The sequence below is a fragment of the Talpa europaea genome, assembly GCF_964194135.1.
Source record: "Talpa europaea genome assembly, chromosome: 14".
NCBI lineage: Eukaryota > Metazoa > Chordata > Mammalia > Eulipotyphla > Talpidae > Talpa > Talpa europaea.
In genome coordinates, this window is record NC_140082.1 from 72,988,452 (window position 1) to 73,003,314 (window position 14,863).

General features: G+C 48.1%; 1 protein-coding gene across 1 annotated transcript in view; it reads left to right on the forward strand.

Moving 5' to 3' along the window:
* Nucleotides 1–788: 788 nt before the first annotated feature.
* The window catches only part of ABCB10 (ATP binding cassette subfamily B member 10), a gene marked incomplete at both ends in the record, with an annotated part of 30,228 nt that continues 16,153 nt past the window's right edge, over nt 789–14,863 (forward strand). Inside the window, 4 exons of the mRNA XM_084253571.1 lie at nt 789–1,296; nt 9,705–9,905; nt 10,760–10,962; nt 14,561–14,695. Of these exons, the coding sequence (XP_084109697.1) occupies nt 789–1,296; nt 9,705–9,905; nt 10,760–10,962; nt 14,561–14,695 (1,047 nt within the window). The remainder of the gene's footprint in view (nt 1,297–9,704; nt 9,906–10,759; nt 10,963–14,560; nt 14,696–14,863) is intronic.

The window sequence follows — 14,863 nt, forward strand, 5'->3', positions numbered from 1 at the left end:
AGCCAGGGTCCAGGGGAAGGGGACCCGCCTGAACCCCACTCCAGCTCGCCCGTCTTCCCGCCGCATCCTCGTGCCGGGCATCGTCTGGTCGCGTCTGCTCGCTCCTCTGAGGCAGCCGGCGTGAAAAAGGACGCAGGCAGCTTCCGGGTTCCTACCCGAGGGACTGAGAAGCGCGAAAAATCTCCCCGCGCCGTGGTGCGCAGACGCAGCGGCGCCCCCAGCGCTCCCGGGTCTGGTGCCCGGCCGCGGGCCCGGGCCTCGGCTGCCGGCGGGGGCGCCGCTGGGAAGGCGTCCGCGGCGGGTGGGGGCTCTCGGGGCGCGAGGGCGCGAGGACCCGGGCGCCGCCCCCGGGGGCTGGGGCGGGCGGCGGGGTCGGGGATGGGGCGTGGGCGGCCCGGGGCGCGCGCGGGGGACGCCGGCCCGAGGAGGCCAGTGACGGCGCGCGGGGCGGCGCGGCGGGGCGGGCGGGGCGGGGCGGGCGGGGCGGGCGGGGCGGCGCGGCGGGGCGGGCGCGCGGGGCGGGGCGGGCGCGCGGGGCGGGGCGGGGTGCGCGGGGCGGGGTGCGCGGGACGGGGCGGGGCGGGCGGGGCGGGGCGGGGCGGGCGGGGCGGGGCGGGCGGGGCGGGCGGGGCGGGGCGGGGCGGGCGGGGCGGGGCGGCGGGGCGGCGCGGGCGCGCGGGGCGGGCGGGGCGGCGGGCACGCCCTTCGCTCGGCCGGGCCGGGCGGGTCCTCGGGCTCGGTGCGCGCCGGGTCCGGCGAGCTGAGGCGCTCGGGTCGGACGCGGCGCCATGCGCGGCCCCCCTGCCTGGCCGCTGTGGCTGCTCGTGGGGCGGGCGCGGGCCGCTAGCGCCTGGAGCCCCGTGGTCCGCGCCGCGGCGCCCCGGCCTCTGCCGACGGGCCTGGGGCCGGCGCGACCTTGGGGCGCGGGGCCGGGGCTCCTCGGGGGCGCGCGAGGCCCGCGCCGCTGGACGAGCAGCTGCCCGGGCGGGGGTCCCGGCGGCCCCGCGGCCGGAGCGGGCCTCGCGCGGCTCCTGGGGCAGTGGGCGAGGCACCCCGGGGCGCGCAGGTGCGGCGCGCTGGTCGTGCCCGGCGCTCCCCGGCTCCCGCGCGCGGGGCTCCCGGGCGGCCCAGCCGTCTCCGCCCCGGCCGGGGGCGAGGCCTGGCGGCGCGGGCCGGGGGCGCCTGCGGCCGCGGCTGCCGCCGAAGACAACCCTGGGCTTCCCCCCGCGGCGGCCCGGCGCTCGGACGCCCAGAAGCTCCTGCGACTGGCGTACCCGGAGCGCTGGAGGCTGGCAGGTAGGGCCCGCCCCGGCCCCGGCCCCGGCCCCTCTGCTGGCCCGCGCACCTTGCAGAGCGCCTGGGCCCCGGCCACCGAGCGGGCAGGGCCGGGACGGCCCTCGGCAGTTTCTACTTGCAAGTGCCGAGCGGAGGGCGCTCCACAGCGGTATTCTCGAGCCTTTCGGGTTAACGGGGGACCTATTTGCAGACTTGAGTGTTGTTTATTTTCTAAATTTTGATACACATTATAAAGTGGAGCAGTTCCTCATCATTAGTCTTTAAAGCTCTGTTCTGCTTTGACTTTGCAACTTTTCAAAATGAGTTGGTTCTCCCTCCCACTTTGTTTCAAAGTAAATTCTAGCCAAAATACTGTGTTTTGTATGTATGTAAGCATTTGTATTCTGTGTCTGTACTATTTTTTGTGTATGTATTATTTGCCTAAAGCAAGTGTTTTATTAAGCAATCAATTATATATTTTCCATGTGAAACAAAAATAGCCTAAATCGTTAACATTTGCTTTTGCTTCCTTGAGTAGTAAGCAGGAAGTTACTAAACTCATTTTCATAATCAACAATGCTTATGATATGTAAACTCCTGAAACTTGAGAGATCATAGATCATAACTAAATCATAGAATATTTTTTTAAAAAATGAGCCAGGACAAAAATCCGGATAAATAGAATGATTTTCTCTAAGTCCTCATTTTTTAGCCTTAATTAAAGAAATGTTTAAATACACAAGATTTGTAAGAGCTACGCGTTTTTGAGATTTCTCTACATCTTTATTTCTTCAATAAATAATTTTTGAGCTCTTACAGTGTGCTGGGTTGCTGGAGTTACATTGGTGAACAGAAAGAAACATGGTTTCTGCTGGGGTTTGCAACTTTGTGGGGCAGGAAACATTAATGAAGTTACATGACTAGAGATAAAACTGCAACTATGATGAGGTTTTGGAAAGAGGGCTGTGAGGGTGTGGACACTTGAACGGAAGGGGTGAGAAGCCCACCTTTGTTGCAAATCCATTGCTTTGGAAAGGACTTTCCTAGAGAGTGACTTATGATTTAGGGCAGATTGGTGCTATGGAGGAAGGGCAACATTTTAGAATGGGAACATTTTATCTTTTGCTCATTGACTTTTAAAAGGTGGAGGATTCTTGGTTTTACTGAGTATAAAGAGAGTTATTTTATTGTTCAGTTGGTTGTGTGTAGACTTTGATGAAAATAGAGATCTCTTCCTCTTTTGAAAGAAAAAAGTGAGACTAGGAACTCACATGTACTGTGAGCAGCTTAAGACTGGGGCTGTATTTGATTCATGTGTCTTTAGTGCTTAGTGTGTGGAGGCCACAGAGCAGGAGCTTAGGTGACTTACATGAAGTAATAAATTATGGTAGATCAGACCCAGATTGGTAACTAAATGTAGAGAAGCTGAATGTACCGGTGTGTTAGCCCTGACTGTCTCAACAAGTGTAAGTGTAAAGAAATCCAGTTTTTTGTTTGTTTCTGAAATATTAGGTGTCAAGAAGGATTTTTAGGTACAGGCTCTTACTCCCTCAGCCCCCAATCTTAGTGCTAACGGGTAGTGGAGCCTTGCCTCCCTCTCCTGTAACCTGTTTCCCCATTCTCACATGCCCTCCATGTTTATTAGGTTGAGAAGAGAACCTTAAACAAGACAAAAGCTGTAACTCCTTTGATTTTAAGAAGGAAAACTATTTTGATCTGCTCCATGGAATAATTGTGAACATATAAGCTCAGGAAAGGGCTGGTACACTTTTTTTTTTTCTTTTCAAATAGATAATAAATACATATTGTATGTTTTGAGGAAATCTGATAAATAATCCTTGTTAGAACATATAGTTTTCTCAAAGGTCATTCTATATATTGAAACCGATCTAGATGTTGGCATTTGTGGGGTTAAGAGGAAGAAAGAGAGGAGTCATCATTAATTTTTAATATCATAACAGCAACCTCGGATGTTGGCATATCTCTTTGGAATGCTGGAGATAAAAAGCAGGAATTTTTTTGTGTGTGTGCGTTATTTTTTAATCAAGAGACGAGTAAAGAAAAGGAATTCCAGTGTTTGTTAGTTTAAAACAGATACAAAATTCATCTCAAAAATTCAGCTATAGATTTGAATAACAGTATTTTCACCTGTCTTCAGCAGTTTGCTGAGTATGCCATCTGAACTGTGTGACCAGAAAACTTTGACTTAAGTTCTTTGTATCAGAAACTTTAAAAAACAGGACTGCCATTTGAAATGTTTACAAATGTGAGATCAGCTTTAGTATTATTTCTGTTCCTGCCCCTTTGCCTCTCTTCCCTATGTCTTGCTGTGTCAGAATTTGTGGCTCTCCGTCTATAGCTGTGGCCTACAAAATTGCCCTCTCGTCTTTTTCCCCTGATAATTTCATCTTGCCACCTTGGAGCTTACCAAGGAGCCCCGGGGTGGACTGATGGGATAAGAAGTAACTTGTCAGAGGCCTCTTGCTGCACTTTGCAGATAGAGGAGGCCACTGAGGGCTCTAATCAACTCTGTGAGTTAAGGGCAGGTGATGCTGTGGGTTTCAAGAGTGAGCTGTGGGCTCTTAGGGGGACATGAGATTATAAAGTTGGAGGTTCTTTGTGTGTGAGCCTGGCACAGTAGACAGCTTGTCTTCCCTACACTTCCCTGGCAAGTTCCTGGTTAAACTGTGGAAGGTAAACATCTACCCCTTTACCCTCAATGTGTTCAAATGAGGCATCAATTAAATTACTGATAAGGGCTTGTGTGGTTTGAGATTAGCAATGTCCTTACAACTTGATGCCTGCCAAAGCTTGTGCTAAAGTTTTTTTTTAAAGATTTATTTATTTATGCATACAAGAACTGGGGTACAGGCCAGAGGTGTGTGTGGGGGGGTGAGAGTTTCCACCAGAGACAGAGTGGGGAGCAGAACAGGCAGATCTACTGAAATATACTGCTGAGGGGAGATGTGGGTGAGTCAGGAGAGGACCGCTGCACCATGTGGGTAGCTCCCTGGCCAGCCAGGGATGGAACTCATGCTGCAGTAGCTGCAGATAGCTTCATAGGTTGCGTCTTAACCCCTTGCACCACCAGGGAGGCCTTTGTGCTGAATTTGTAGATACATTTTATGACGCTCGACTGTAAGTGACCAAAATGAAAGGTGTTTTTCACACGAAAAAGCCAGAGGGTGCAGTAATCAAGGAGAGGGCAAATAGTGCTTAGAATGGCTGTTTCCTAAAGCCCAAGTTGGGACAGAGTTTTTGACAGGATCAATACTGATGGGGCAGTGTGGCTGAATCTTTGAGATTGAGACTGTGCCAGAAAGCTAAGGTTGTTTGCCGCAGAAATACCATATCTCAGAGAAAACATTAGCATGCTATAGCTATGTTGCAAAATATGCTGGTCAGAATTGATTTAAGTGTAAAATACACACCAGATTTTAAAAGGACTTAGTATAAAGTGTGAAATGGCATTAATTTTTTTATGTTGACTCATATTTTGGAAAGGAGCTGGGTGGCTCAAGTATGCTAGGCTTTAGCTCCAGAAAGGGCAAAGAGCAGGGGTCAAGACCTGAGTCTGGGCTAATAGTAGTCCTCGGGATAGGCCAAGGAATAGGGAGAAACTCTGTGTAAAGGGGTTTGTGGCTTGAAATTCAGGAAAAAAATATTTTGGATATGTTAGTCAAATAAAATGTCATTAAAATTGTATCTGTTTGTTTTTACTCTTTTTAATGTGGCAACTGGAAAATCTAAAATTACAGAGATGGCTCCCATTTTTCTGGTGAGACTGGAGCCCTGGAGTCAAAGGCAGGGCTCTGTGTTAGGGCATATGCGTAATTCTGAGGCACATGCTGACGGGCTGGCCTTGCGCCAGATGTGCGGGGCTCAGATCCCTGTTCTGCAGTTTACTCCCTGAACCTGCCGAGTTTCCTAGGCGCTGCTTCCTGCTAGCCTGTCACCTCCTCACATCTTTATTTCTGTCCCTATCTACTGAGGTGCTATGCTGCTTCCCTGCACATCGCCCAGCTCCTTTGTGCCTGGAAATACCCACCTGCATCCACGAAGGTGCCGCCTTGATGCCTGAAAGTGTTACAGGGCAACCCCGATATAAAACGGGTTGCCTGACTGTGGGTCCTTACCCATGCGCTTAAATGGGACTTATTAATACTCAACTGCAGGTGTCCCGACCCGTGGGATTCGTAGGCACGAAAAGAGAAGGGCTGAGGATTGAAATGAGGGGCTTGAGACAACTTGACGCTAGCAGTTGCTTCTTTATTTTTTCTTTACCTTCTCTTACTTTTCCATGTCTTTCTTTTCCCTGTCTTTCTACCTTCCCTGGCCTTCTCTCTGCTCCTCTCGCAGTAACCTCTCGCAGTATCCTCTCTACTCTCTCGTGGTTCTCTTCTTATACCCTGGTAGCTCCTCCCATCATACCTCCCAGTCTCACGTGATTTACAGGAAAACGCAGTGGTTTCTCAGAAGGCTAAACGGTAAAGCGAAACTTAACTCATCGCACGCATGCGCAACACGGCGCATGCTCCCGATGGCTCCGGACATGCAGGCACACACAAAAGGTTAATAAAAGGTTTATTTACAAGGGAAAGTGGAAATGAGGAAATGTACAACTCAGGGAGAAAAGAGGGAGATAAAGTCTTAAATGTGTCCTCGTTCCGCCAACCCGGAATCCCAATGGCACACGGAGAGCCAAGAGCCGTGAAGCCAAGAGCGAGCCCCAAGGCCCACATGTCTTATTTTTTTTTTAAGATTTATTAATTTTTATACAAGAACTGGAGTATAAGCCAGATGCGCAGGAGGGTGAGAGGATTCACCAGAGACAGAGCGGGGAACAGAACAGGCAGACGATCAAAAGCACTGCTGAGGGGAGCAGCGGGCGAGACAGGAGAGGTCTGCTGCGCCATGTGGGATTCTCGCTGGCCAGCTGGGATCGAACCCACGCTGCAGAGGCTGCAGACAGCTTCACAGTGTGGTGCTCAACCACCTGAGCCACCAGGGAGGCCCCATGTGTCTGATTTTATACCAAACCTGGCAGCTTAACTCCGCCCTCAGGTCACAGCAACCCTCCCTTTGGTGATGATGGGATTTGTCATTTCCAGTGTCTTGATGGCTTTGGTCTGGAGTGGGGGTGGAGTCCACAAACCCTGTATGGAATTAACTCAGGACATCCTTTCCCCCTAACAAAAGTGCAAAATGTCTAAAGATCAAAGTTACCTTCTTCCCCAAAGCCGCCTTTCTTCCTGTGTCTCATCTCTTGGAGAGTGGGATTACTGTGTGGACCCCTTTGCTGAAGCCAGAGACATGGTCATGCTTGACTCCTTGTACTGACAGCCCACAACTATTAATAATACTCGTTGTTTACTAGATACTTGGTACTGTGCCAGAGGCTTTCCCTATGTAATTCATTTACTCCTCACAACATTTCCATGAGGGAGGTGTTATTTTTATTGTCATTTTGCAGATGGAAAATCAGACACAGGTTGTGCATCTCATTCGGGTAACAGCTAGATGGCACAACTGGGGTGCTGACCCTATTCCAACCTCAGAACCTGTCCTCCTAACATGCTCCCTAAATCCAACAGTCCTCATGAACCATAGCGCCTAGTTCTTAAAAATATCTCTGATCTTTGTTACATTCCTTTACCCCCTTTGCCTCTACCTCGCTCCCTGGAGGTCCAGAAGAGTTGTCTCCTGTCACTGCCATGCTGATCTCCTGTCCTCTCCTTTCATGCTGCAGCTGGAGTAGATCTTTAAAAAACGCAAAGCTATCACTTACCAAGCAGAAGGCCTTTTAAGCCTTCCTTGCTGCAAAAATCCCTATTCTATTTTATAATCTAGAACCTGCTACCCATTCACTGTATTTCTCAGTATTTCTTCCTCTGCAACTCCAGGAGGCCCCTCCTCCAGCTACAAAGCATACAGTCTCTCTGCTTCCCTGCTTGCACTGACCCCCAGGATAGGCCCTTCCCTTTTCTCTCCTTGGAATGTGGGAAGGTGAAGAAGACAGGTTGCCTCATAATGGGTGACCTTAGGCAAGCTGCCACACCTGCACTCAAGTTTCCTCTCTGAAAAGGCAAGGCTGTTGAAGAAGTTTGGTCTGATACACTTTTATACTTCCTTTGCCACCATTCAATTTGTTTGTTTGTTAATTCAACAAGTACTTCTTGAGCTTTGCTATGTGCCTGTCCCTGTAGGCAGTGAACAAAACAGACAACAATCTTTTGTGTGCTGACAGAGAAATAGTAAACTAATGGAACATTTAGAATGCCCAAGGTGGGAAGTGCTCGGAGAAAAATGAAGAGGTAGTGAGGCAGACGGTGTTGGGTATCTGTATTTTAATGAGGTGCTCAGAGCAGTTGGTGAGAAGAGAATGTTAAAAGACCTCAAGGAGGGAAATAATTGGGTGAAATGTTCCCTACTTAAAAGGTGCAGCAGACCTGACTTGCCTGCTCCTCCCTTCAGCAGTGTATTTCATTCAGTTCACCTGCTCTACTCTCCACTCTGTCTCTGGTGAGTCCTCTCACCCCTCACACCTCTGGCCTGTACCCCAGCTCTTGTATGCATAAATAAATAAATCTTTAAAAAATTAAAAGGCTCGTGTTTCTTCTAGATCTCTTTTTGCCCATAAAATAACCACTTGACACTGAGAGTGCTCTGTTTTAAATTAAGGTTGCATAAAAGTAATACCTTTAACGAGGTGTTGACACAAAGCAAAACACATAGAGGAGCAACTGCTGTTTGCAGGATGCTGGGAGCCCCCAAGTTTCAGGGCTCAGACCCTGTGTCTACCTACAAGCCATCCCCTCGACTTTGCTAGGCACTAGCTGCATTCCTCAAAAGGAACACAGTGACACATGCGCTGCTCCCGGTCACCCAGTGCTGCTCTTCAGAAGAGACCTGTATTACCTGTTACTTGTTATTCTCTTAGAGATGTGTGTGTGTGTGTGTGTGTGTGTAAACTTGAAAAACCAAACAAAAAAGCTTCACAAATAGTAACATTTGTGTCTTGGACTTTTTTTTTTCACTAACAGTATATCTTGCTAGGGTTGCTTCATGTCATTACCATTAGGGTCACATCTTTTTTTGACTGCATAATACTTTTATTTTTTTAAGATTTAGTTGTTTATGCATACAAGAACAGGGGTATAGACCAGAGGTGCGGGGGTAGGATGAGAGGATTCACCAGAGACAGAGTGGGGAACAGAAGAGTCAGATCTACTGAAACACACTGCTGAGGGGAGCAGTGGGCCAGACAGGAGAGGACTGCTGCGCCATGTGGGTCACTTAACCTGGCCGGCCGGGGATCGAACTCATGGTGCAGTGGCTGGCAATAGCTTGAGAGCGCTGTGTCTTTAACCCCTGTGCCACCAGGGAGGCCCTGCAGAATACTTTTAAAATAAAATAAATGTCCCTTAATTGATGTAACTTATTCTCCATTGATGGGTGTTTGTAATATTTTTAATCTTTTGCTGGTATAAGCAATGCTATAATGAACATCCCTGAATGTACATTTTTTGCACATAGCTATGGTGTGTCTGTAAGCTAAATGCTCAGAGGTGAAATTGCTAGATCAGAGGGAATGTGCATGTACATTTGACCCGTGTGACTACATCGCTCTTACACTCCCACTAATAGTGTCTCCTCACTGCTTCACCAACATGGTGTGTTATCAGGCTCTTTGATCTTTGCCACTCTGATAGATGAAAAGTGATATCTTTGTAAATATGCCTTCTTGTTATGAATGTGACTTTCTATGTGTTGTTCCTCATTGGATTTTCTCAGTAATCGCTTTTCTGATAAGATTCCATCCCCCTATTTGTGTTTGTTTTTTTTCTTAAGGTGTGTTCTTATTACCATGTTCATATTTCCATGTGATACTGGTGTATTGGTGGTACATTCCCCAAAGCAATATTGTTAAGAAGGCACATATTATCTGTGTAATGGATGCCTGTAAATGTTTTCCAAGTGTTATGTAAAGTGGATTAAAACACTAAATATAACCAATAGCTTTATCTGCATATTTTGATCTTCAAGCTAGGATACAGGTAGATACCAAGGAATAACAATGTATAGCATGACTATAGGAAACATGTTATCTGAGGGGAACCCCCAGATCCAGAGGCAGGAGGGAGGCGACAAGAGTAACTAGTTCTCAGTTTTTCCCTGTAAGGAAGAGATCATCAGATCAGGTAAAGCAAAAAGTTTTACCTGATACTGGATACTTGGGTAGGATCAGTCCCCTCCTATTTGTTCTGCTCCTAGAACCCACTTAGGTCTGCCCTTTAATCAGGGCACAGGAACTAGGGCTCCCAACCTCAGAGCTCTGAAAAGTTTATTTGGAAGAGCAGCAGGGGCGCTCAACATCCTGCCCCCTTGCAGAAGCACCAGTGAACACGTGGGTTGCTTCTGTTTTCCAGCTGCAGTTGGGTTTCTGGCTGTGTCAAGTGTCATCACCATGTCTGCACCCTTCTTCCTGGGGAAGATAATCGATGTCATTTATACAAACCCCACTGGGGACTACAGCAGCAGCCTGACCCACCTCTGCCTGGTGCTCAGCGGTGTGTTCCTGTGTGGTGCTGCTGCCAATGCTGTTCGTGTCTACCTCATGCAAACTTCAGGTGAGAAGTCCTTCATCTCAGGCCACTGGGTCATTCTGGAGAACACTACTAGAATCATGGGGCTTGTCTGAACCTCAGGTTTCACCTGCACCAGGTCCTGGTCATTTCCTCTCTCCCCAGAATGAAATTCAGTGGGGACAAATTCCAGTGTCTGGCCATATGTTAAAATAATGAATTTTTTCCACTCAAGCACTCACCTTAACTCACCTTTTAATGAATTGAAGGTGAACCATCTCTCTTCTGGGAGGTAGAACAAGGCTCTGGTGGAGAAGGTGGCATGCTGGACCTTCTGCAGGGAGCCGCAGTAGCCATGACCCACTCCATGCTGTTTCCCCTTTAGTGGTTGTTGGGATTACAGCTCTTAAGTGCTTCTGTGATGAGGCCTAGTTGTTAACAAGCTGGTGGCAGCCAACGTAATGCCCAAGCCTGGGACATCCAACCCAAAGTCAGTTGCTCTATGTGTGGCTAATGAAATCTCCTGTAGATAATTAGCCTGTTCTTGACAATGGAGCATACACACAGAAAAGGGATGCCAGGGAGAAATGAACATAGCTTTTGAAAAATTACTGTAGAACTCCTTTGTAAATAATAATACTTTAAAAAAACTCCTATTTTATTTCTGCACTCTCTTCTCAGGAATGCAGTCTGTAGTTACTAAGAGAAAATGACTGCTCCTTAACAGTGTTTGCCTGTCACTGACCCAGGGTGTCAATGAGCCTCGCTCCACCGGATCAACACAGGATACCTGGTGTGCCTCAGAGGCTGAAGCAGCTCAGAGCAAGTGGTTCCATTCAGCTGAGCTGCCCTGTCAGGTGGCACTTCCCTTGTTGACGCTGTTCCTGTTTGTTTTGCAGGTCAGCACATCGTGAATAGGTTGAGAGCTTCACTATTCTCCTCTATTCTGAGGCAGGAAGTTGCTTTCTTTGATAAGACCCGCACAGGAGAGTTGATTAACCGTCTCTCATCAGACACCGCACTCCTGGGGCGCTCAGTGACTGAAAACCTCTCCGATGGGCTCAGGGCCGTGGCCCAGGCTTCCGTCGGCATCAGCATGATGGTATGTTGGTTTGGCTTTTGTTGTACCTCCGGTCAGGACTTGGCCTGCACCAGGCCTCTCAAGCACAAGACAAGCTTGAGGTGAGCAGTTCTCCTCACTCCAGAAGCCACTTGGCCAAGAGTGCTGTCCCATGGCCTGTGGAGATGGCTGCCTCTTCACTTCTCCAGAACGAATTTTTATCTGGAGAGTGGACTCTTGCATTTAGAAAACACTGTCATCTGGGTTTTCTGAGAATGAGTGAGCCCAAGGTATGAAGGCAGGAAAGAGCAAGAGGAAAGATAGTAAGTTACACCTCCCAAAGCTGCCATTGCTAGCTTGACAAGCTCAAGGGATCATCTCCTTCCTTCCTCTCCTCAGAAAGAGATGAAGTGCATCTTTCAGACACATCAGTAGTTCTGTGTTCAAGGGTGAGCCCTCTGTTCCCACTGCCTTTGTCTCCCTGACTAGATGGCTGAGCTCACCATCGCACCTGCTCAGCTCACTCCTTTAAACGAGGTTTCTCTTCAGACGCATACTGCTGGCAGGTAGAAACATGATGCAAGCCACACGTGTAATTGTATCCTAGTAGGCACATTTAAAAAGCAAAAACAAAGAGAAGATATTAATTTTAATAAGAAATTTTACTTAATATAAACAAATTAACAATCAACATGTAATTGCTATAAAATTATTAATCAGATTTTATTTTTTCATATTAGGATTTCAAAATCTGGTATGTACTTTATAGAAATGAAACATCTTAATCTGGATGCTAAATTTTCATTGGAAATACTTGATCTGTATTTAGATTTCATAAAACTTGCAGCTGGAAAAGGTAAATCGAGATACCATATCTTACAGACATACTTAAGAGTTTACCAATAAGTGAATGGAAATGAACAATCAAAATTTTTTATTTAAATTTTTAATACAACTAAACATTTAAAATTCAGTTCCAGGCCTCCCTGGTGGCTCAGTGGGTTGAATGCAGCACTCTGAAACTGTCCGCAACCTCTGCAGTGCGTGTTCAATTCCCAGCCAGGGAGATTCCCACATGGCGCAGCAGACCTCTCCAGCCTCGCCCGCTCTCCCCTCAGCAGTGTATTTCGGTCCTTCTGTCTGTTCTGCTGCACACTCTGTCTCTGGTGAATCCTCTCATCCTCCCATGCCTCTGGCCTGTACCCCAGTTCTTATATAAAAATAAATAAATCTTAAAAAAATAAAATTCAGTTCCTCAAGTCACACTAGCCATATTTCAAGTGCTCAGTAGTCACATGAGCCTCTCATTTTAGACACTCTCCAGACCCTGAGAGTGAGGACTGCATCTAATCATTTCTCATGGTGGAATAGCTTGGGTTTTGTCCTCTCTCTCTCCCATGTAGCATTCAGTCCTAAGCAGAAGAATGTGTTGCCTTTGAGATCTGACTTATGGAATGGAAAGCAGCTTTGTAATCTCAGATTTTCCCAGCCAAGAGAGAAGCAAAACTCTGGAAGAAGGCCCCAACTACATAGCACAGCATCAATTCTAAATATTAATAGTTCTGGGGTTCAGGAAGAATTGGGTACTTCTGTTTTGTAATGGTTAAGGAGAGTTCAGAGTAGTTTGGATGGCAAATTAGAAGGGGTCTGTCTGAGCTCTGGCTGCAGCGGCGAAGTACCATAGACTGAGGGGTGAAGTAATAGACTTTCCTCATGGTCCTAGAGGCTAGATGGCCAAGAAGGCCAAACTACTGGCAAGGTAGTTCGTCCTGATCCCTCTTCTCTTGGCTTTAGGCAGAGACCTTCATGCTTGTGTGGAGAGAGCAGGTGCTCTGGTGTCTCTCCAAAGGACAAGAGAAAGAGAATAACCTTTCTGAATCCTGTTAGATAAGGGACCCACCCCCCCTTATCACCTTGTTTCACCCTTCTATACTTCCTGGGAAACCCCATCTCCAAAAATAGCCACACTGGGGTTGGTACTTCAACATACGAATTTTGAGGACACAAATGTTCAGCCCAAAATAAGGCCTCATGGGGTGGTTTCACTCAGGACCTGGTCATTAGCTCTAGAGGAGCAGAAATGTGACTTTGTTTCTCTTGTACAAGCTCTCTGGTTCGCTCACTTGAACTTGAGAGCATGCAGGCCCAAGGTGGTGGAGGCTGCCTGACTGCATCACTGCCCCCGTGGGTGCCCCAATGGTGATCAGCTCCCTGCTGGCCCGCCTGGCTGCCTGCCCAGGGTTGGCGATTCTGTGGACAGTGCCAGGCTTACTCCTGCCACAGGGCCTTTGTGCCCTTGCTCTTCCCAGGCCATATTATACCTGGTTATTCTCTTTCTCTTGTACCTGTTTGCCATCTAACGCCACTTCTCTTCTTCCCTCAGGTGAAACTCCACATAGGTCCCTCAGTGCCCAGGTGCCTGGAATAGTGTCTTCACAAGGCTCCAGTAACAGCTGGGCAGTGAGTGAATGCATGACTGATCCAGCCCTTACATTTCAGTCTGCGGCCTTGCCTCAGCATTTTAGAACATCTTTATACCAATTATATTATTTTCGGTGCAAATGAAATTTGGCAGCTTTAAATAATTCATTAAAGAGATGCTTGTACCATTTAAAACCTGCAACACCAAATTGCAGGATTGACAGGAAAACCCCTGTACTACTTCTCAAAGTTGACTATTTTTGACCTGAGCAACTCTACTTACTAGGAAGTTCTCTCTTATGTTGAGACCAGATCATCCTGCCAAGACTTCAGTTCAGTGAGCCATGAAACAACTCTGATTCTCCTCCCACTTGTAGTTATGTGCCACCTAAAGTCCTCTTTCAACTGTTCTTCACATGATGTGGGTTTTTTTTTTTTCTTAAAGATTTATTTATTTATTTATACAAGCACTGGGTACAGTCAGAAGCGCGGGAGGGTGAGAAAATTCACCAGAGTCAGAGCAGGGAGCAGAGCAGGCAGAAGGACTGAAGTACAGTGCTGAGGGAGCAGCGGGCAGCAGGAGAGGTCTGCGTGCCATGTGGGACCCTCCTCTGGTGGCCGGGGAGCAGCCGGGGATCGAACCGGCTCTGCAGAGGCTGCAGGCAGCTTAGCAACCCAGCGCTCAACCGCTGCGCCACCGGGGAGGCCCTGATGTGGGGGTTTTTTTTGTTGTTGTTTTTTGTTTTTGTCTCTCTGCCCTCTTGGTCATTTATTTCAGTGGGACACTTTGCACTGTCTGCTTAGCACCCTTGAGGTGATCCAAATTTAAACACAGAATTCCTGGTGTGGTCTGGCCAGCATGGAGCTGGACAGGCCTCCTCCCTTCACTCCTGCCCTGCTCCCCTCCCCGTCACTGCACAGCTGGTCTAAGGCACACAGCACTGGGGTAGCACCATCCCAGCACTGGTACAGCGTTGGTGGGTAAGACATTTCCACCCCTTCTTCAGCAGCTCTCTGTCATAATACTCATGTGTGACACACTATTTGTAGGGTTTTATGAAGGTTGAAGATGTGTGAAACATTCCAGCAAAACAGGATGTACAACCAGGAGACAACAGCCTCGAGCTGCCTCTTTAAATGCGCACATACCTCCAGTGGGTAATGAGGATCTCTTGCTGCTGCATCTAACGGATGCCATTTTTGGCTTTTGCTTTAACAGTTTTTTGTCTCACCTACTCTGGCCACGTTTGTTTTGAGTGTGGTGCCTCCAATATCCATCCTTGCTGTAATTTATGGACGATATCTACGGAAACTGACCAAAGTCACACAAGATTCCCTGGCACAAGCCTCTCAGGTAAAGGCCCCTCTGCTTAGTCTCCTGTCTACCTATATAGATGATGTGGCTGTATAGATATATATAAATAGGACTGTTCCATACACTCTGCTTTGTAGCCTATTTTTTACTTACTCCTGTATCACAAGCAGCTTTCCACTGCTCTATCTTAAAAACGAGAACCACGTT